The sequence below is a fragment of the Mesitornis unicolor genome, unplaced genomic scaffold (assembly GCF_000695765.1).
Source record: "Mesitornis unicolor isolate BGI_N332 unplaced genomic scaffold, ASM69576v1 scaffold22773, whole genome shotgun sequence".
NCBI classification, from domain to species: domain Eukaryota; kingdom Metazoa; phylum Chordata; class Aves; order Mesitornithiformes; family Mesitornithidae; genus Mesitornis; species Mesitornis unicolor.
The window spans coordinates 33,507-56,715 of NW_010172895.1; the positions used below are offsets into that span (position 1 = coordinate 33,507).

General features: G+C 40.4%; 1 protein-coding gene across 1 annotated transcript; it reads right to left on the reverse strand.

Moving 5' to 3' along the window:
• Positions 1 to 1,448: 1,448 nt before the first annotated feature.
• ERN1 (endoplasmic reticulum to nucleus signaling 1) lies at positions 1,449 to 23,153 on the reverse strand. The gene is made up of 21 exons (XM_010180546.1): positions 23,039 to 23,153; positions 15,145 to 15,178; positions 14,095 to 14,167; positions 13,003 to 13,075; positions 12,506 to 12,628; positions 11,559 to 11,660; positions 10,791 to 11,052; positions 10,191 to 10,269; positions 9,273 to 9,435; positions 7,849 to 7,967; positions 7,326 to 7,517; positions 6,468 to 6,723; positions 5,636 to 5,726; positions 5,133 to 5,322; positions 4,488 to 4,587; positions 3,868 to 4,067; positions 3,475 to 3,622; positions 2,922 to 3,049; positions 2,191 to 2,314; positions 1,868 to 1,935; positions 1,449 to 1,655 (listed from the first exon to the last, which is right to left on the reverse strand). Exons 4-21 carry the CDS (start codon positions 13,004 to 13,006, stop codon positions 1,449 to 1,451), a joined length of 2,556 nt encoding a protein of 851 aa, XP_010178848.1. The 5' UTR covers positions 13,007 to 13,075; positions 14,095 to 14,167; positions 15,145 to 15,178; positions 23,039 to 23,153.
• Between the last annotated feature and the right edge of the window lie 56 nt (positions 23,154 to 23,209).

Sequence of the window (23,209 nt, forward strand, 5' to 3'; positions counted from 1 at the left end):
AAAACTAGGAAAAAACTTCCCGTAAAGTAGCTCCAGAGAAGTAGCTGTACATACCCAGTCATACACATCACTGTCAATAATTTAGTAGTTTAAGACACAACGGCACAGTCATACAAATTCCCGCTTTGTAATTTCTTCTCTTATGAATTCCATTGAAAGATGCAGTATCACTTTCCTCTTCCAGTTACAGTATGATTAAATATAAACACAAAACTGATTAAGAATGATTTGACATGCTTTATACTTGTACCACTTGGCTTTGATACCACTTTGTGGTAAAAATTAAATAAATATAAATACGTTAAATAAATATATTGTAAAAGAACGTCCCACATACTCAGCATTTCTTCATCCTTTGCACACACTGAATGCTTTGTCACAGCTTTAGGGCCAATGAAAAGAAATACTGCATCTTTAGAAACACAGGCTCCCCTGGATGTAATCAGCAACCCATACAACCAGAAAACAGGGTTCCTTTGCAGCTTTATCGCACCCGTTCAAAACACTGCCTGTAACTTCACTGCTCTGCACAGCTCTCATTGGTTCCTGTTTAGCTCCTGTTCTCCCCAGGACTCGTCTTACCTCTGGCTCTGCAACCGGTGCCCCTCCTGTATCAGGAAGTAAGGAACACTTGCAGCAGAGAAGTGCTTACGCCCACACGAGCAGCTCGGTGCTGCCATCAGAGTATTCTGCTGAAGTTTCTGCTGTAGGTCTGTCCTGATACTGCGATTTAGGTCAAGGACCGTCCAGCTCTCGTGTAAATACTGGTTGACATTTAAACAATGAGGTTTAATTTCAAAGTAGGTAAACCTTTAACTGGTTTCTCAAGTCGGTATTTTTTAGAACTCCATTGTAGCTGCTCAGGTTTGCGGGATTAATTTTCCAGGGTAGTACTGATTAAACTGAAATCTTACTCTTTCTACCATTTTTGGATAATTAGGACAAAGATTCCCTTTGCAATCACTGTGGTGCACCTAACGCATAACGTGGTACGGCAGCAGTGGTGCGACGGCAGGCTCTGATCATTCTCTACAACTAACAGGCTCCTTTTGCAGATCCCAGTCCCTGGTAATTACACCATTTCAATCACTGTATTTTGATTCTTTGCAGTAAAACACATCAGTTATAAAATCACGTACAGTACAGGGATATTGGGTGACGGTGATATCCAGCTTTTGCTCTCCATTTCCACTGTCTTGAAAACTGCCTTGGAGTAACTCCATCATCAGGGTTCGTTGCTTTTCCGAAGTTACCACTCGCTCCTTGGGCTCCTACCATCTCCTGATCCAGCGCAGGCAGAGGTACAAGGCACTTTTTGGAAGCTTGGTTTCTTCTAAGAGAGAGAATTCAGCTCTTTGATCCCACTTTTCCCTGCTAAAGGTAGGCCTGTTTCACAGCCCAGTGCTTGGGATGTTGGTCCCAGAGAAGAAAACTCCATCCCTCTCCTCTCAAACAGCGTCACCTGCAAGGCTCGGCTCTGCAGAGTCCTGGTTATAGTAGTGCTGAAACAGTCTTTCCTGGCAGCAGATATGCATAGCCTTGTAGGTATGCAGGAGCAGGTGAGGGAAACGCGCTGTAAAGTAACATACAAAATCATCCGGGATGGAGCCCAGGGTCTCCTGCACCTCGGGAGGCAGCTCTCTGTAATGGTGCTTCTGTACAGGAAAAAAGAATAGGGTCAGAGGGTGTGGGTTCAAGGACCCTCTTTTAAATAGAGTTGTCTGCACAAAATGCATTTTCACGGACAAAGTGACCTCACAGAGCTCAAAGCCTAAAACAAGGTACGACAGACACAGACTGGCACCAAACAGCAACTGGCGGCAGAACCGCAGTGCGTGTGTTGCTTATGGCAGTACAAGTCCTTTACCTTATTTCTCATCGCCCTCAGAAGATCCCGTACTGAGCCTCCTTTATAAGATCTGAATTTTCGAAGATCTGTAAAAGAAATTACAAGATTTCTTTTTGTGTTTTAGTTGCTGGTCACAAAGGTAAGGTGTGCATGTGCCCACAGTCACGTATCCTTAAAAGTGTGTTTCAATATATAAACATGTACTTTAAATTGAATAAATACATTGCTGACAAGTAAAGGTCATGTGCCAAAACTCAGTGTTATCCTTCCTTTCCCATCCCAGCACACTGGGAACAACAGCACATACTTCCTTTCTGCTCTGATAAAGCATTATCCATTACCTGTCTGAAGAGGAACAGTGATGTGCTCTCTCCAGTCCATTTTCACCACCTCTCTTCCACCTCTTTCTAATTGCTTGACTATTGGACCATCTAAAGATTCCTTCTCTATCCGGTCGCTAACATCCTGGAAGAGACATTCAGGTTACCTCTGGTTTTATTTACAAGCTTTTTCCAACAGTTCAAAATTGCTGCTTCTGGCCAGTTGCAGAAGCCCGTAATTCTGGCTTGACAACAGAGTTACGATTTTACTGCATGACAAATATAACAGATAATGCTTAGGACACAGAAGTTTGAGTTGTTTCACCATCTGCCAAAGCCTAGAAATCACAGAGTAGAAGAGAGGGCAGGAAAGAACCTCAGCTCCTCAGCCACTTCCCATCCCATATCAGGATTAAGTGTCCATGTCCACAACAGGGAGTTACCTTGCTCTTGAACACCTGCCTGGCAACATTCTCCTGCATTGCTACTATGGCTGCTAAAGACCGTCCTCACTCCATTTGCAGTTGATAACCTCACGCTCTAGCCCCGCTCTAAGAGATCTTCTGTAAGACTAAGGAATTTCTTGAGATACAGCACCTAGGGTTTACAACTTTGCTTCTTCACTCCTCACAGCAAAGCTGTGGTTTCTGTCACCTCAAACATCCACAAAGCCAGGAGAGACTGAATTCAAGGCCTGAAGAATGTCTACAGGGCTCCTTAGAACTAAGGAGATAGAAAAGGTCAACACAAACCTGAAAAAACTGGAGCTGTTTTTCTAAACTCCAAAAGAACGGGTGTTTTAGCACACAGCTGGCAGACGGACGTTTCTGAGGGTCCATGTTTATCATTTGCTCTATCAAATCACGAGCAACTATGTCTTCTGCAAGGAAAAGGGTGATAATTCTTAGGCTGCAGGAATCTGATGTTTTGTACTTTAGAAAATCATTATGGTCTCTGCCTCTGACACAAGCCCCAGTAGCTCAGGTCCAGCCTTCGTAGGTTTGCTGGGCAACCAACAGAAAGTTGGGAGTGTCGAGTCAATGGCATTACGAACATCAACGTTCAGCTCTTTCCTACCCTTTAAACTCATGAAATAACTCTCCAGTCAAGCTTGCAGGGTTCCAAATGTTGTATCCCAGAGGTGTTTTGGGGTACCAGTTCTAAGAACTTCAGGAGTACAACTTTCCCCACTGCCCAGTTAGGAATCACTGCAGGTCATAGTTCTGTCCTTTCTGTTGGTATTTTAACGCCCTTGCAAAATTCACTGAGCTCTGTAGTGTTTTACATTTATGGTGATTTTCTTACCGTGCCTCCCCACATTTAAAGACTCCAGGCTGTATGCACCCAGCAGAATGTTGGCTTGCCGCTGCAGGGATTTCCCAAAGGGATGGCTGCCTTCAGATACCACATAATAGAAGACACAGCCAGCTGAAAAGATGTCCACGGTATATGTCTGCAAATAAACAACCTTTAATAGCAACAAGGCATTTTTTTTTCCTCTGAAGACTTTGAGCCATCATCACAGAGTGGCTATTTTGCATCTAAGAGCAGAAGAGAACTTTTCAGAATCAAATATTCAGCTGCAAGCCAGCATGAACACCCAGGCATCAAGCACCGCGTATCTTAAGGTCTGACTGCAACAACCTTTTGGTTGTGCTGCCTTCTCCCAGGGGAGCTGCTGGAAAGATGGAGACTTACAGGGTTTTCTTTGCAGTCTTCACTCAGCATCTCCGGGGCAATCCAACCTTCGGTGCCTGGCACACCCGACCGGCGACTAAAGCTGTGCCTGCCCACTGCCAGCTTCTTGCACAGGCCAAAGTCTGAAATCATAGCCTTGACTTTCCCATGGGCATTAGGCATCGAGATGAGGATATTATGGGGCTTCAGGTCCCTGTGAACTATTACAAACACCCATTTATCCACTCCAGGCAATCTCAGTGATACTCGTAAATTTTAAATGTACTTGCATTGCAAACCCTTCACAAAGCTGAACCACTGATCGTTAAATCAGAGTCATAACCTCAAACTATTGTCTTTGCTAGAGGCTCATCCCTTCTTTATTCTATCACCTCTAGTCATCATGTTTTATATGACTTCTATCCAAAAAATGCAGCACCTTGAACAAATGGGAATGAGTACTGCAGTGCAGCACAATGTTACAGGGACAAGGCCAGACACTGTTGCTGCCAGCACGAGGTGCAACTTCTACAACTTTCTCTTCTGGGACTGAATAAGCTCCCAGCACCAGAGCAGTTTGTCTTTTTTTTTTTTTTTTAGTTAAGAAAATAAAACCACACTGAAACAAGGAACATTCTTACCAATACTGAGGGAGTGCAGGTAAGCAAGACCAGATGTTGTCTGTTGCAGGAGAGTGATGGGTTGTAAGCCATGGTGACTGAAGGCCTTCTGCTCGACATACTATAATTTACAATGAAAAACAGAAGATTCAGCCACAACACTGCTTATCATTAGCCCCTGCACAAATACTAAGTATACCCCCTTCATCCCCAAAAAAGAAGCTTAGACTGGGTAAGCTGCAGGCCAACGCGAGCTGGTAACACACAAAAGAGCCTTTTTTTTTTCCTTCCCCCCTCCCACCCAAAGGTAATAATCTCTAAAACGTCATTCAGAGCTAGAATTCAGGACTGTGCTCCAGAAGCAAGAGTAGAATCTGCAAAGTCTGGATGATAGGAGGGAGAGGGTGACTAAAAGGGAGTCCTTCACAAGAAGGAAAATCAAAGGACAGCAGCTTCCACCCTTAAATCAGTACAGGGTTAGGGATGTCTTCCTAAAGGTCTGAAAACACCCCATTGTAGGAATGTGTAACTGTCACAGAGCTGATGACAGGAGTAACTACAACATCTCCTGCAGCAAGTACTTCAGCAGCTTAAGCTAAAGGAAACCAAAGGCTTTCCAGGGAGAGGACTTTCACTAATTCTGTAGGTTTGCAGGTGACCCATCACCTCCTGTAAAGTGGCAGCACACAGCTCGATGGCTATGTACTGAAACTGCCGGTCCTTCTCCGTGCAGAAATAGCGGATCACGTTAGGATGCTCATCTGACTCTCGCAGCAACTGTACTTCACGGTCTGCAAAGCTGAAGCACTCGGGAAGAATCCTTTTCACTGCAACATCACGGTTATCAAATGTGCCCCTACAAACAGGAAGGAAAACCACATCATCCTTTTACGCTCTGGAGACAAAGCATGCACAAAGCAAGTGACAACAGAAGACATTCTACAGAGGCATATTAAAGCATTTCTCGTGCTGGAATTAGATACATTTGGTCATCAAACATTTCTAATGGAAGTAGTTTTTGCTAGTGAAGAGACTGCATGAGAATATTCCAGACACACTTTTCCCAAAGTTTCATTTCTGTTGTATGAGATATGTGGGGATTTTATATTAAAAAAAAAGACTTAATGCAAACGGTCTAGTTAATGCTGACTGCACATAATGTCTTCTACCTGTAAACAATTGTCCCTTCAGCTCCATGTCCCAGTACATCTTTTGGGTTAAATGAAATCTTGCCAACCATCACTCTGTTTGCTTCTTCATCTGCACAAAAAACAAGAAACAAGGACTGGTTTAGGATGGGTCAAGTCAGCCTTTTACAACTGCACGTCCTTCTGGGCCAGTATGTGAAAGTCTTCTTGCTCACGTTTAAATTAACACCATAGATCATCAAAACAAACAAACATCTGCATTTGTTACTCATGCTAACTAGGCAAATAATCTCTGGTGACCAAATGATCCAACATAGGGAGTCAAACACATTCTGCACGCAACACCTGATAATGTCTGGAAAGATCATGTCTCAAGCAAACTCTTATAGAAAGTTTTATAGATGTCAGTCAGCAGTTCCTAAATTCAACAAGACATTATGGAAGTGGGTTTACTAGCACTTTTGCTGAATAGACTTTGAAGGGACAAAAGAGTGCACAGGAAGATCAGGCCGCGCTGCATAATCCTTATTTATTGATTCCAGTTAACCATAATAATATGTAATTTTATTTAAATGAACCTCTCCCAAGAATGGCTCCCGGTTATAAGAATGTGGTGCCAAGGACAACATAACCTCTCAGGCAGCAGTTCTGAACTGGACGTATTTCTAAAGCAAATAATTGTGCTCACAGTCAAGCATGGCACACCTGCAGAGTGTTCTGCACATGGTCAGAATAAATGAGAACAATGGTCCTTTTCAGTTCTTTCATCTGTGAAGTATCATCAAAAAGTATTTTAATTGTTGTGCTGGGGAAATACAGAGACTCTCAATAAAATACACTGTATCAAACTTACCTCCCTCCTCTTGCTCAGTGAAGAGGCAGCTCCCAACATCAGATGTGGAGATGCTGGAATACGCAGAATGGTTTGACGCTCTGGGGGACATATTTGGTGTGCTGGTAGCTGAGCTCTCTGTCCGACCACAGGAGGTGTCCAAGAAATCTGCGTCTGGGGGTAGGTCACTGGGAGCATGGAAAGGCAGCTTCTGTTGCTGCAGGAGCTGTATCTTCTCCTCCAGCTGATGCTGCCTCTGTTGCTGCTGATGTACGCTCTGTGAGAAAGGACCTCAGTTCCATAAGTGGAGGGAAGTTTCTTACAGTCTCGTCACAACAGGGGACTCTATAGCTATTGGGGTAGCCACATCCAAAAGGTGGGAGGAAAACTCTTGTTGTGACGCTATCAGCCCAGTAGGCTGGGGAACTTCCACTCACACGCTTTCAATTTAATTCTGAACTTCCATTGCAAAGCTGGGAAACCGCAGTGGTTGGTTAGTACAGCAAAAGCTAACTGCTACTAGGTTGACCAAGTGTCTTTAAACCACAGATCCAAAAGCTGGGAAAACCTGACAGTGGTTCAGGTGAGGCAGAGAGGAGTGAAGTCAATGGTGTTAAGATCATGTCCATGAAAAGGGCAACACATACAAAAACCAGAATTGGTGGGATGAAGAAAAAAAAAAGGTTTCCAGAGCTAGCACAGATGCCCAGAAAAATCACTGCTATGTCAAATCTGTAGCCTTTGCTACCCCCTGCACATCTGTGAGGAGGGAAAAAAAACCTATAGTGTGTTACTTTCTAACTCCCGTGTCATTTCTTGGGCTGTAAAATGTTACTGACTCCCAAAACTCAAAAGCACATCAAACTAAGGTACCATTACCATTGGGTAAGTGATGATAAAAGCCACCCAGCCCACAAGGAGGAAAGTACTGAGAATGATAGTGGCCATATCCTTCAGCATGGAGTCCACAGGAGCCTCTGGCCGAGGGATGGGGCGAGCAGGTTTCTCCTCAATATCCTTAGGAACAACAGGAGGCACTTCTGTGGAGGAACCTTCAACTATGTCAATAACCTGGGAGGCAAGGGAAGCTCTGTTAGCTCAGTATCTTCATGGGTAATGGAGCATTTATGTGCTAGCCTTTCTGCTACATCATTTTCAATAATTTCTAATCCTACCAAAGTCAAAGAAAATTTTGCATGTGGAAAGAAAAAATAAAGCAGCAGAAAGCCCTAATTCTGAAATAAGGAACGACACATCATCAAACCAGTGTTTCTATGTGCTAAGGACATGAAGATCTGACACAAAAAGTGTGAAGTAATTCCATGTAGCTTTTCTTCCTAGTCCTACCCCAACTTCTACTCCTTTTCAGTCACCCAGTAAGATAATTATTCCTATCACAAACCTCTTCAATAGTGGCTTTATCAGAGTCAGCTGGAATCACGTTTTCAGGCCTCTTAGGTAAGTTGCTTGGGAATTTCTCCAGGATCTTTGTAGGGGCAGATAAGGGTGTTTCATGGTGCCCTTTAAATAAAACACATTTGTTAAAAGTTAGCTCTTTTTAAGAAAAATATCCTTGGTTTCAGCATCTTTGCTGAAGAGCATATATAAAGTTGATTTACAAAAGGCTTGAGAACACCACAGAGCAAGCTCAAATTTTTTCCCTCTGTCCTTCCCAAGCAGTCACAGGTACAGTGATCGCAATCCTCAAGAGCTCTGTGCTCAATCACCAGCTGTGGATTTAGTTCCTGACCATCAGAGGAACACACGCTACCCCTCCCACCCGGCTCACTCTCAAGGTAGTTTTGCTTTGTGATTTGGCCTCGAGGTGAAGATCGTGTTCAAGATATGAACTGGTTCTGATGGGAACGGATTGCACTGCACAAGAAGGAAGCAAGAATCGATCCAGCATTCAGTTACAGTTGCTCTTCACACTCCTTTGGCTCGTGCTGGCCAAGTAAGTGAGAAGAGGGAGACCCTGCTGTGCTCCCAGCTTTTGCAGCTGGAGTAGACAGAGTGCAGAGCAGAAGAGAAAAGACAGGGAAAAGATTGGGGCACAGAGGACTGCAGAGGAATAGGAACTGTTTGAAGAGAGCTGTTTGCTGTACTGTGAGAGCAGGACAGTATTAGCAAAGAAAGGGGTCACAGGGAGAGAAAGGCAGCAGTTAAGGAAGCTGAAAGTTACACCCTATCCCTGCCACCAAGATCCTATGGCATATGTGACTTCATTATAAACTTGCATCACCTAAAACTGAACTACTTCTAAGACAGTTCTTCATTTTTGAAGAAAAATTGTAAAGGCCCTGAAAAGTCAATTCAAAAATTTGGCCATTTGGGACACACAGGACAGGCTGACACTTTATTAATATTATATTCAGCCTCTGTGCCTTAATCCTCCATTTGTAAAATGATAAAAACATGACCATTTGATCCATACGATGAGAACTAAAGTAATAATATGCACAATAAAAAAATCCAAAGGAACCAGAATACAATATTTACAGTAAGTAATAAATTATCTGTACCTCTCTCTGAAGGAGAAGGCAAATAAACAATAGCAACTTTCCATATATTGAGCTAAGCACTCTTCATCTTAGGCACTGAATAAAGCAGGGGCCTTGGAAAAAAGAAGTATACAGCCAGATACTTAAAGACATTAATTCATATGCAAATGAAGACTAATTAGAAATTATTTCACTAATTACTGCCTGAGTGTAGGCTGTGACTGTGCCTGCTTTACAGCAGCTGAGTCACTCCTCTGCAGTTCCGCCAGACGGCAGTGCCACCCTGCCTGGGGGCAGAGCAGGGCCAAGCAAGGGACCTCAGTACCTATTAGGAGCCAGTCATTCCAGTAGTTGAGTTTGTTCTTTTCTTTCAGTCTCCCCGAAAACTTTACATCCGTACTGGGGGTGATAACACACTCGCCATTGTCTTCAATCGTGACTCCTTCTGTTTTTGGACCTTCTAGTAAGGGTATGGCACTGCCGCGGGGCTAGAGAGAGAGATTATTGTTACAATCTTAATTGAGTGCTGTCTCCCTGCAATATGTAAATTAGGCAAGTATATAAAAAAATTGAGGTCAGGATTGGCCAGAAATTGCTGGCAGCAAAGTCACTGTAAGTAAACACTGCCATGAGACCCTCAGCAATTGCTTCAACAACCTTGGACATTAGACCTAAGTGACGTGTTGCCTAGGAGATGAGATTACTCTCTCTTTTTTTAGAAAAGTTAAACAGGATCTTTATTTCCTACCTGGACAGCCACAGCGTGAGCAAAACAAAACTATGATGCAGTTTGCTGTCTAAGGGGAGTTACTTTGATGAACAAACCAGCAATTTTAACATTAGCGACATTGCACCAACAATACCACATAGCAACCTCTAGCACTTCTGCTAATCCTGCCTGGCACAATTCCTGATGAGCCACCATTAATTCTTTGCAGCACTTGAAATGATTTCTGAAATGTGGTCATGCATTCTAAGGCTTACTGTTAATTGTTTCATGAAATATTTCATTTGCCATGCATTTCTTGATAGCGATCTGCCATTTAAAAACAAATTTCTGTAGACGTACAGCCCTCAGTGTTTTATTTACTATTTTAATTGGAACTCTTTGCCACTTTACAATGGAAAAGTTGTCTTTTTAATATATATTTTAATGTATGTTTCTTTTTTTTTATAAGCCAGGACAGCACTAATTCTGGCACTTAAGGTACTTTTCAGCCAACTCTGGCAGCTCTCAGCTTACCACAACAGTTACTCCTTCATGCACCATTGATGGCGACGCATACAAACTTGTGGAGTATTTCCCTACGTACAGAGTTGGTCTGGAAAAAAACAGTAAGTGTTAGAAAGAAGCAGACAAATGGATGTTTTACCATCTTAGCTAAAACACTGGCAACACAATCCTGCAGAAATAAGGCATGAATTTCTCCAATCATCACTATTTCTATCTTGAAAAGCCTGGATCTGTAAAATTCTTTTAAGTATTGCAGTACTATGAAGCCATTCTCTTTAATTATGAGAGCACTGTTAGTTGACTATTCACATCACAACTGACATAACTCATGTCCTATTTCTGCATTATCCAATATCTGGTATTTGCCAAAATACTATGCATCTTTTTTATAATGTGAAAGGTGGTGGTTTTTTTTAGTCTCTACCTTTAGAGAGTAAAAGTTCAAATATGATATGAAATAGCGGTTGAAGAACTAGAGCTGCTTTTGTCTATTCTTTTCACCACCTTGAAACTTGCAGAACAAGCCTTAGCTGAATGTACACAGATAAAGTTTTAATGACAAAGCCCTGTCAAAGAGATAGTGAGAACAACAGGAATATTCATGCTCACGTCAGTTTGCTCTTGGTCTCTGTTTCCTTAGGGAAAGGATATTTCCACTTGGTAATGTGTCCAACCTCCCCAGACATGAAGGTCAAGTACCGCAGAGTTTCTATCCCCACGTTCGTGTGCATAACTTTCCGTAATCCTTCACGTTGCCAGATGTAAAAAGCTACCACAGGAGAAGCATAATTCTGAATCCACAGCACGTCCCCAGACTCGCTGTCGACGGTCACCACCAGTCCATCTCCGTTAGACACAAAGTGAGACATCTCTACAAGACACAAATACAGAAGATTATCTGGATTGCTGCAGACACACAATTTTAATAATAAATATTAACAGTTCAAGCCTTATGTTAACTGTGGAGTCCATTACACCTTACATTGCAAAAGAGTAGCTGATCAGCAAATCAGTTGTCAGAATTACCTTGATAAAAGATCAGTTGCAACGCAATAGCTCTGAAATAGCTTTATCTGAGCATGCACCACAGTTTACGTTTGCTTCCTCTCCTGCCACTTGTCACTAGATTTTAAAAAGTCATGTCTTCAAGAGCTGTACCTTCTTAGATTCAATTTACCTGAAGCCAACAGGCTCTAGATATTATGACACGTAAAGGATAAAAACTAACAGATGCATATCAACTGCACAAAAATCAGACAGACAGCTTGACCTAATCATTATAGAAAAAAAAACCAACCCAAAACAGAATATCTTTGCCTGTATGCAAAACCCATAGTCAATAGGTGGGGAAAAAAAAGACGGCAAGTAAATTCTTACTGTATTTTATGTCCTCATCAGGCAGAGTAGCAGCGTAATCAAAATAGGTGGCATTCCATCGCAGCTCCTTCTTCTTGGTGTCATACATTGTGATCGTGTACTCTGTTAAAAAACATACAGTCTGTGAAGCAAAAAAACCTATGAGAGAACAGAATCAATCATCTCAAATCTGAGACATCCCTCAAAACACCACACACACCACTTACTGCTCTCTGCATTTCATTTTCCCAACACTCCTGATAAATAAACATTTTATAGCTGTTAAAGATAACTCCTGATCCATTCGTATCTACAAGAACTCCAGAGCAAGCCCTGCAGACAGGTGCTGCCCACATTACCAGCATTTTATTTTTACTGCAGAGCTTCTGCTGATGTACCTTGTTTTACTTACAAGTTTCCAAACCCTGCATTCCCAAATTCAGCATACCTTGTTCTGTAACTGAGCTATCACACTTAAAGAACACATTAATATAGAGGTTAAAGAAAAAGACTATAACACATACTCCTTTTTACTAGTCAAAACCTATACAGTGTTAGTCTTATTTTAACAGTTATTTAGAACACTGCACTTGTCATTTCAATGGATACGCTAGAACTCCATCTCCTTTCCACAGTTTTTATAAAAGCTTATGTTACAGAGCAAACTTGGGTTTACAGCTGCCACTGGAACGTGCTTGATTATTAAATAGAATATAAATGTCACTTAACAAGAAGAACAAAGAACCGTGCCTACTGCCAAAGTTTAAAAAAACCCAGTGTCTTTCTGCTGCTGTGAAAAGTTAATAATTTTACTGTGTACGGTCTGAAATCATAATTTACACAAGTTTTTCAACAAAAGAAACTCAAAAACCTGAATTGATCACAAGGTCAGTTATTATGATCTTAAACTTTAAAAACATCGACAGCAACAAATTTTCTTCTAGGCTGCAGAAAAAAAAGCATATGACCTGTTCTCCCGAGGTACAGGAGGGATGTTGATGGGCAGAGGCTTTCTGCAAATGAGGAAGTCAAGGTTTGCTGTTTCTCCCCAGTCATGAGGTCAATCACGTACCAAATATCTTGCTTTTTACCTGAAATCATAATTTAAGCCACATTTCCATTCAGTTGGAAAACTGCACTTCCGTTAAGCTTTTCAGTCTTTTTTCTTTAGTAGGCTCATGAACTTGGAATTAATACAGCATTTTTAGTAAAACAATTTCTCACTGGCAGGCTTAGTTTTCATCATTTAGCACTACTGGCCAAGCCCAAATATTGACCAAAAAAACCTAAACACATTAGTTAGAGCAGTAAGTACTATTGGCTGAATTATTTTTTCACACTGATAAAATCTAACTATAATTAATACCCAAAATACAATATATTTCCATGCAGTCTGTCTGGGAGTTTCTACATTTTCTAGTCACTGAACATATTACAATCTAAAAGAGATGAAAGTTGAGCTCACCCATGTACAGGATCCCATCTGAACTGCGACAGGGAGATGCCTGCACCAACTCTGGGATAGTAAATGGAAGTTTCTAGAGGAAAAGAAAAACAACAAACAAAAAACCCCAAACCAACAATAAAAGCTTATTCTAAACAGAAATTAAATTACTTTAATTCAAAAAGAGAGGAGATGAACAGAATAAAGGCATAGACTCAAATCGATTGCTGCTTCCTGGATTTACCCAGGAAAAGAACCAAGAATCATTTTGCAAGTTGATCTGGCTGTACTGGGGGTGGGAGGAGTGGTGAGTAAATACTAAAATATTTAACAATATTAAAGTTCGTAAGGGAAATCATAGCAGCTGCCAGAGAAAAGAAATGTGTGATTTTATCTGCGTATCACCACAAAGTTTAAAAAGAAAAGTCAAAAGTTAGCTACCATCTCTGGGTTACACGGATTGGTGACTATTTTGAAAAGGTTCGCCATTTTTGTCTGCCTACTGAATCTTATATAAAAACATCTTCCAAAGGTGTCAGCACAGAACATACACAAATCCTGCCTTTGGGCAGATGGTTTTAGAAAATGAAATATTTAGGTGAAAATGTCAAACAAATCCAATTTGTGCTATCCTGGGTGTACCTTCCCCATCAAATCGTACAGAGATTATTCAGTATTTGGATAAGATCACATTTTATTTGTCACCATCATTATTTTAGCAAGTTACAGAAAAATAGTACAAGCAGACAAAACATGTGTTGTTGATATTTTCAAGTGGAAATTATTCCCTGATGATCACAGGAAAGGTGGCAACTTTCTGCTCTAATAAAATAAAGTATGTTTTCACTCTCCAAAGGTGATAGCAACACAACAGAGGGCACTGTCATCCAAAAACTTGTATCCTAGCACCAGTACAGCAGTGGGTTTTTGGCTGCTCTGACCAAGCTTTTCCAAGAAACCAGTACACTTCCATGAAACGGTACAAAAGCCAGCAAAACTTCACAGTTCTGCCAAGAAAGCCGAAGTCCCCTTGGGGACTTATCCTTTGTGGGAGTCTGATTAGGGCACTTTTCTAAAAATTATCAAAGGGGAGAATTTTAAAAATACACTTACGGTCAAACCTTCGCTATTCTTGCCACCAAGAGTATACAAACTGCCATCATTTGGGTCTGGAAGAAATGCTGGCCTAGGATTGAAACAGCAATTATAAATGATAAAAAAATGTACATGCTGCTTAGATAACAGGAAAGCTACTATGGTCAGTACTGGCTTTGCAGAGAAATTATTTTTTTTACTTTGTATTATACATTTTTTGAAGTTTCATTTATTAACTGTGAAAATGAAAAAATATAAAGAAGTTTCAGAACTGACATAAAATTACTAATACATTTGAAAATTCTAGGATCCAAATACAGCCGCGGTCACTTGGGCGAAAGCTTTTAAACAAGGCCCATATGCTTTTAAAATGCCACAGAAATGAAACCAAGCCAACCAACCAAAAACAGAGCGTAAGGAAGGCAAGAAGCAATAAGGGAGCTGACAGAACTAAGTAAATTTGAGAGGTAAAGGCAACCCCCACCCAAAGTACAAAAAAACCCAACCCTGAAACAAACCCCAGCATCAAAAACAAACCACAAAAAAAGAAAGGATGTTACCAGTGACTTCAGAGACAAAGCCCAAATTTACTGGTTAATGCAAGATTGCTGTGCTGGAGGAACTACTCTGAAGGAACAGCTCAGGGGTTTCATTTGAAGATTCTGGTGGTGGTGGTGGCTGAAGTTTCCTATGTTTCACTATTTTTAGCCTTTTCTTTGCAGAGATTCAGAAGTACGAACCCCAGAGATCACTCCCCAGCTGTCTGTGTCATTTGCAAAGCTGCTCAATCAGGACTGTGGCACAGCCAGCACACTTCATCTCTAAAGCTGAGCAAGGGCTTCAGAGAAGTCTGCAGACAGGACATTTCTTCTTAGCATGACACATAAGAGAATCATATGTAGCTGATTATATCCTTTCTGCATCTGCTCTCTAAAGCACCTTAAATTGACTTATGCAAAGTATGCGACTTCTCTAGAACACAGATAATTTTGGTTCAAATTAAACCAAATTTCAAGATGTCAGTGAAAATCAAGCAAGCAGGAAATGAGATAAAGGAAACAGACTTACTCTTCCACATGTATTGGCACCTGGAGTACAGGATCTGCACAAACAGAAAAAGTCATAATATTGGCAATGCAATTCCTTGAACTCACTCGATACAGGATTAAGGTCTACAACAACTCGCTCCTTTTTGAACGGCTAATGCACAGATTGGAAGTGGCCATCACAGCAGTCCCAGTGATCTCCTGTTTGGTTGTGAAAACAGGTTTGTAGAAGTGGAAAGCACAAAGCATCTGAGAAGTTTTGAACCTTCTGAACTTCTTTGCTCAGTTTTGTCGGCACTACTCCTCTGCTACCCCTGGGAGGAGATTAGCACATGGCAGTACTGTACTGATACCGTATTGTATCTTGACTTCTCTCCTCATTTCTCACTTGGACAGAGCATACAGACTCTGTTCAAACTGTCCATGTACGTGCTAATAAGGACTCTTGATTCCAATACGTGTGTGTGATCGCTGGGCTAGGGCTGCCCAGGAGGCAGCTGACCGTAATTTGCAGCAACTGCTGTCACTGTGCAGGCTAAACAACCAATTCTACTTAAAAACAAGCTACAGCTAATGCAAGTTTGCAGACAACTGTGAGAACAGGGATAAAAAATGTAGATATATCTTGGTATTCTGTAACCTATGTTTTATGAAATTGACTACTTTGTGTCTCAGGTACCTTGTGTATCAGGCAGGTAAGCATATACTTTCCAGCTAACTCAATATTTAATTTAAAATGCAACGTACAAGCAGAAAGCCTGGTGCTACACCTACTGAAATGCCTGGAGAAGAGGAGACCGAGGGGGAATCTCACAGTAGTTGGTATTCTGAGTGATCAGAATCACAGTTTAGCTTCCATCAACAAAAAGAAGTTACTAAATAAAAACCGGCAATGCTAAATCTAAATCCTTACATATTAAAAGGTAAATTAAGAACAATAATTTGATCATAATGTAAGGTGATGTGACCTCAAATTACTAGATGAGGTGTCAAAAAATCCTGAATCATGGGATTTTTCAATCCTGATGCCAAAACCACAAAAGTTTCCAGATTTGTAAGACATACTCTACAATTTCCAAGACAAATGTGTGTGCTTATTTATGGGTGTATTGGCAGAAAGTAACTCAGAAGTCAAGAGGATGGAAGGTATCTTCACTTCCATGGGGACATCAAACCATTACACTGGAATAAGCCTGAAAGATGATGATGAAAGATGACCAAGCAAACAAATACTGTTTGTTCACGTTCTGTTTCAATGCAACAGGAAGGAAATACGAACAAAAACAATGATATTTTCAGAGCCTCTGACTGGGAAACTGGCACAGATTCTGGACAGCTTGAGTATACTGTGACATTTGCAGATCTAAGCAAGACAAGATCAATAAATTAATGGTTCATCACATGGGTCTCACAAAGCCTCTACCACTCTGCAGCCTAAAAAATGTTCCAGATACATCCTCAAAGCTGCCAGAACGAACTACTTAAAAGCACGTTAAGCTTCTGGGAACAACTGGAGAGGCGGCAGTGCTCTGCTCAAGCACTGAATCATGCTATGCACCTCTCAGCGAGGATCCTGGTCAACATTCATGCTTTGCCTATGTCCCTCATCCATGGCACTGGCATTGCCTGCATTGGCAAGAACAGCATCAAACACCATCTCCCTCCACATCACAACAAATTTTTCACTTAATGATGAATTATCACTATTACCACTGTTCATTGCTGTAAGATGGGAATGCTATGCAAGCGTGGAGCTCCACATTGTATCATAAACTCCATTTAATTTATTGAGGTCCCAAGCAGACATCCAAAGCCCCTAAGAATAATTAACATTCAAGCAAAGGAGCCAAGTGATTCATTGTTACGTATCTGTCTCCACAGACCACACTGCTTAGTCAGACCTTTATTCCATTAACTACATCAAGCAATTCATTCCTATCCCTTGTGTGAAGAAACTGGTTTCAGGCTATGTTCGAGAAACTCTCCTGCTCCAAACTTGCAGCTGATTGTCAAGTATTTCTCAGTATGTGCTTCAAGTATTCCATGAGCTCTATGATATCTAACGTAAGACACGCTGACTTACAACATCATCTCTCCAAAGGAAAGCAAGCAAGAAAACAACATTAGATGACCATTACATAAAGTGGTTCAACTCTGATGCTGAACTGCAAGGTTAAACTACTAAAAGCAGACATGAAGTTTAAACACTCAATGTATCCATAAGTCTAGGTGAAATGGACTAAAGGAAGAAAGAGACATTAAAGACCACAGACTAGAGTTTTTACAATCACAAATGCTTCATGGAAAGGGAAACACTCACAGTTTTGTAAAAGAAACAGCATCATAAATCAGCAGAAAACGGCACCTGTCTCAGTTGAAGTAAGATTTAATGCAAATACTATGAGCATTGCTAAAGGCAAAACCCAAAAAAACTCTGCAAGGCTCCTCCTGATGAACTGATTGCACAGAGTGTCTCATTTGGTAAAAATAAACTGTGGTCTGTGGTGATGATGACTACACAACAGCAACCTTCACCAACAGTGCTTGAGCAACTTGGTCCTATCTACAAATATCTCCTCCTCAAACGATCACTAGTGATAAAAAAGCTGCACAACTTGTTTTTGAAGTGGTGACTGACTGCACGTACATTCTGTAAGTACAGAATTGCAGAGTTTCTTTAAAATCAATTTCTAGTCAGCCTAGGCAAAACATAAAAAATAGTTTCTTGTCCAAATTATCTTCCGAAACTTTTAATTTTAGTTTTAATTAAAGAATTGCTTTTTCTCTGAATTAAATGGAGGTGTGAAGTAGTTAAATAAAACTACAGTATAAAACTAGTACTATCTGAATCAAGGTCCAAATTTTCTAACTGCACTGTTACTGACGCAACTGGATGAGTCTGTTCACAATGAGTGAACGCAAACTACCAGCACCATCCACCTGGAAAGATCGGCTGTGGAGAGCCACTTCTCTACATTTTTAGCTACTGGGGTGATGTCAGTTTTCTCATTTTCTTAACACTTTCATGATCCTGAACTAAGGCTGTGGTTCTGTGAACATACTTTGAAGACAGACAATAAACTCTTCACATTCACTTTCATGTGGTTTGGGACATATTCCAACTTTATTTCAAAGTTTGTTTTGAAATAAGAACTCACTCTGAGATAAAAAGAGAATCTTGAGTTTAATTTATTGTTGTCTTTATTTATTGTCTTACAATAGTTTTCATATGCCTGAATACAGACTAATAACAGAATGAGTCGTCTTATAACTGAAGCCACCTTCACAATGGGTCAAGTGGAAAAAGCTCTTGCAAAAGTCAGAGAACCAAGGCCCTATCTTGTCCTCAGCAGCCCAGCACTCAAGCGTTAACTTGCTGAGGCTGGAATCACGTAATCCTGCTTTCAAAATTTCCCTGAACTGCAGTTCCCTGTAATTAGATAAGTCATTCTAATAAGCCTGATCTGTTCCAATACCAACAACACTGATAATGACCACTGAACAAAGCAGTAAGTATTCTCTATCAGAACAAAAACTTTACAGAGAAAATGTGATAAAACTATGATAAAAATCCATCTCCCTTGAGCTTCCATTCCCAGTAGCAGAGGGAAAACCAACTTCTTGCAATGTCCTACATAAAGGGTTTACTATGATATCCTGTCCAAAAGCCTTCCAGCTTCTAGTCTAAAAAACCAAAGACGTCAAAACCACTAAGGAGTATTGGAGGGGGGTGCGTGAGTTAGGAGGCAGTCATCATCTCATAAACATCTCCAGTGCTGGATGGGAGATTTGAGTTTTCTATAGATACCTCCATGGGTTTCCAATTCATTTTTCCTGCAGCCTCCACTAAGGCAGAGTACTTTAACAATTCCTACATTAAAATCCTACAATTCAAGACACATGAGCTTGAGCTTTCCGATCTGGTAATGCATGCGTGCGTGTAAATAAGCATAAACACACTATTAGTAAAATTATTGCCACTACTATTCTTCATTAAATTAATTCAGCACATCATATTAATGCCACCAAGCACAGGGAGATCAAGGGCATCTGTAGAATAGAAATACCATTAAAAATACTGCTGATACCTCTCCTTGTCATTGTGGGACTTCCAAAAATGCTACCCTGTAGAAATTGAAAAGCTTTCATTTTCACAAGTTAATTAAAAGATTTGCAAAATAACTCAGATGAGTTAAAAAAAGAATTGCAAGGACATTGATCCTAGATTATAAAGATTTATTCTAGAACTCTAAGAGCTTATTCACAAGTACTGCTGTTATTAGAAACCTGTTAGCATAATGACTTCAGTAATTTAGTAAATTATTGGGCTCAGTAACATGTCCTGAAATTACCACTTTGACCTGGCAGCAGGCAGACGTCCCAGTACAGTCTGGGTTGCACCATGGCCAGAAAATATTTTTGTCTGTATTATTTGCTTGTGAGTGGGTAGAAGTACAAACACTTCCCAGACTATTCTGAAATAATTCTAACCCATATTTTTCATATATATATGGAAAAAATCCATACAGACAAATTTTGAAACTATGACCCCAATGCTAAGCATACTGCATCTGACTTTTCTCCATATTTCACAAACACAATTTATCTTATCAGATAAAATTTAACCTTTGACCAAAACCCAAGTCTTTTATAATGCACAAGAGAGAGTTGCATGTTTCCATCACTGCAACGTGCCCTTAGGAAGAACATGCAAAACCAATGACTGAAAAGGAGAAGTGGCAGATTCTGAAACGGCAAATGAGTAAGTTGCTGCCCCACTGGAATGAGCTGGAAAAAATGGTTTCCTGACCTGAGGCCCTACCATAAGATTTGGGCTAACGGGCCAACGTAAAATCATGTCATCCTCGCTTGTTGTTGCAAGTACAGTAAATGAGATTAGAGATACCAACAAACTATCCTGTGGCATTTGCTGAAGAGAGTACTGTTCTACAACTGCTTTGTTTTGACAATCCTTATTAATTTACAGCTATTCACAAAGGTATTTCTTCTTGTCTGGGAATAACCACTGTTATCAGAACAGGACCTACAGATCTCAGATTCGGCCTTTAAAATCTACATATTGCATACCACTAATAGACACAGTCCTTATGTTTGTCTTATCATGATGAGTCCACTGAAGTCCATGAGTAAGGTATAGGAAATCAAAACCTAGGTTTTTTGATTGCTACAGAGAACTGAGGATAGTAACAAAGTTTCTGCTGGGTCTAAATATAGATCCAAATCTGTATATATTATATGTTCTTATTATATATGTGTATAATTGTATATATTATATGTTCTCTTTATGTGTTTTTGTGGGGCCGCAGCAGGAGCAAAGGTGCCTCTCGGAAATCTGGGGGTAGGAGGAGTGTGTTTACAGAAAGTGTTTCTTTCTATAAACTTTCCAAACATACTGCAGCTTTCCAAAGCCCAGGAATGAGCAGCATCAGTTATGTGGCCACTGAGAAATTCTGAGAGCTGTCAGATAGTAGGACCCATTGAAGCCAACAGGAAATGAATGTGTTAAGCACCCCCAACAAGTAAGTCTACAATCTCGCTACATATAACTGCAGGGAACACAGTTTTATTTCTGAACTACTGCAGAGTCCATTTACTGACTGACCCATTTTTTTGTCTGCTTTATGGGGAGCACAAGTATTCAGGCTGCCTTTATTGCCAGCACTACATGAAGGCAGGAAACCTAAACATTTTATTGTGGTGATAACCACTGGCTCATTTACTCTGCCTACCTAAGATAAGCTTCAGTGCTAAATTAAAACAAACCACACATGGCAAGATTTCCATGTTTGTTCAAGTACTGCCTGATAGTGAACACCGCCTTGTTTTTTTCCCCAATGAAAATAAATTTATGTGAATTGCCCTTTGTTAAATACCTTGCTGCTAAGTGCAGTAATAAAACATTCTCTTCCTGATGAATGCCACTGCAGTACTTCAGGTGACCTCCACAACTTCTGAAAGCACATGAACTGCAACACGTGGTTCACTGTCTGATAATCAGGGTAAAATGGCACCTGCAAGGATTCTGCTTGCAAGGCATGCAGCTTCCCACTGGGTAATTCTCTATAACAATACAAGCATATTGTTGGTAGAGAAAGTGCACTCACCAACTGTGTTTATAGACTAATACTAATACTGAATTCTGCACTATTAAATCTCTCCAGGGATTTAGCATAGCAAGGTGGTAAGGAATTTCATGGGCTATTAATTTCCAACACTGCTGCACCTTTGTTGGGCTTCCCACCCACAGGGTGACCACCAACAAATACAGTTTTGCAAAAATAAACATAAATCCTCCAATTACAAATTAATTTGCCAGTTTATTTGTACAGGCCCTTGTTCCATGTACACTTAACTAAGTTAACTCATGAAGGATCTTGTAACAATGATAACTACTGCTGAATTTTTTTAATTGATCCTTGCATGTTGTTCTGTTACACAGAAACAAACTAACGGGCAGTAAGTGCTTTGCACAAACCAATTGAACATACCTCATGTACTTAAGATACAGAATAATACATAATTAGCAACAGAGAGAAAGGAAGTCCCATAAGAATATCCAGTCTGGCAGTTCTACTGTAGCAACAACAGTTTTGCAACTTTTTCTTTTTAAAATATGAGAAATTCCTTAAGCAATATACCTGACCAAGATCCTTTTCATTACCAAAGTGCCTTCATGTCTTCCTCAAAAAACTTCTTGCCAGTTACTAAGTCTGGCTGCAACAAATGCCAGTTGTGACATCCTTTAAGGATAGGATCGTTCTAGGACAGGACTATGTAGCGTATGCTCATGTCAGCTGAATGACAAGAGAAAACCAGCAAGCTTCTCTTAACACCGCAGTAGCCTACAGCAACCATAAGGGAGGAGGCTGATAACTTCTTTTTATTCAGGTCTGTCCAGGGAAAAGAGAAGTTTAAATTTAAAGAAGATGGGAGAAAATGTAATCACGCCTATTAACCAAGATCCTTCAAGAAAATACTTGCCTACCCCTTTTTACTCCAAGAGGAACCACAAATGCAATTTTTGTGCATTTATGAAGTTAACTTCTTGTCTGGCAGATTCGCATTCAAATATGAATGGCTTCACAAATAAAAACAACTGGTTTGTGCTGCCGACAGCAGATACACACAATCCATTTCCTACCATTTCAGCTTACCTACTAAACTGACATCAGGTTTAAAAATAGAGCATGGAATGATGCAATCTCTGTGACTCCTTTCCATCTGACCTGCTTTCAAATTTGTTTCCCAAAGTGAAGAGAAAGTGCTACTATCACTTCTACCATGTGTAATAAGAGTCACACTAAAACTAATCTGTATTAAATACTGTATTTTTCATTAAGACAGAAAAAGCTATCTCTGCTTAGTAATTAAAATTAAAATTACAAAATCACTCCCAGTCACTGCGCAGTGTTACATTTCTTTACACAAATGTAGGTTTTTTATTTAAAAATTGTGCTGTTCCTAAACATCTGTTATAGAAAAAAAGACCCAAGATTTGCATTATACCCACTGCATCACCGAAGGTGGGATATTCCAGAGATAAAATCATGCAAGCCCTTTGACACCAGTTCCACCAGCTGACACACTCGTTTCACATCTATTCTGTTCCGTGCTTGCTTATATTGCACTCATTCCCATAAAACATGACACCTACCAATTATATCACTACAGTTTAAACATTTGGGGGAAGAAAAAAAAATAGAAAGAAAATATCTGGAAAGGATCTGGAAGTGAAAACATGAACATGACTGCAGAAATACTGTAGCTTAATTCTGGAGCAAGAGCAAAAATAAGAAAGAAAGTATTTACCAGGCCCTATAACAGTTTGATTTATCAATCGATTTGACTCTTAGCACTATTCCTGAGCAGAGAGCATCAGGACACCTCTTGCTCACCTTCTTTTAAAGTCCACTTGATTGCTCCTGTCCTCTTGCTGACAGCATGCAAACTTCCATCAAGAGTTGAAACAAACAACAGTGTTTCTGGTACAGTTATTGAGCTGGTGTTCTGGAAAAGAAAAACCCATACACTCAATGTAATTATTCACTACAGTGTTTACTTGTAGC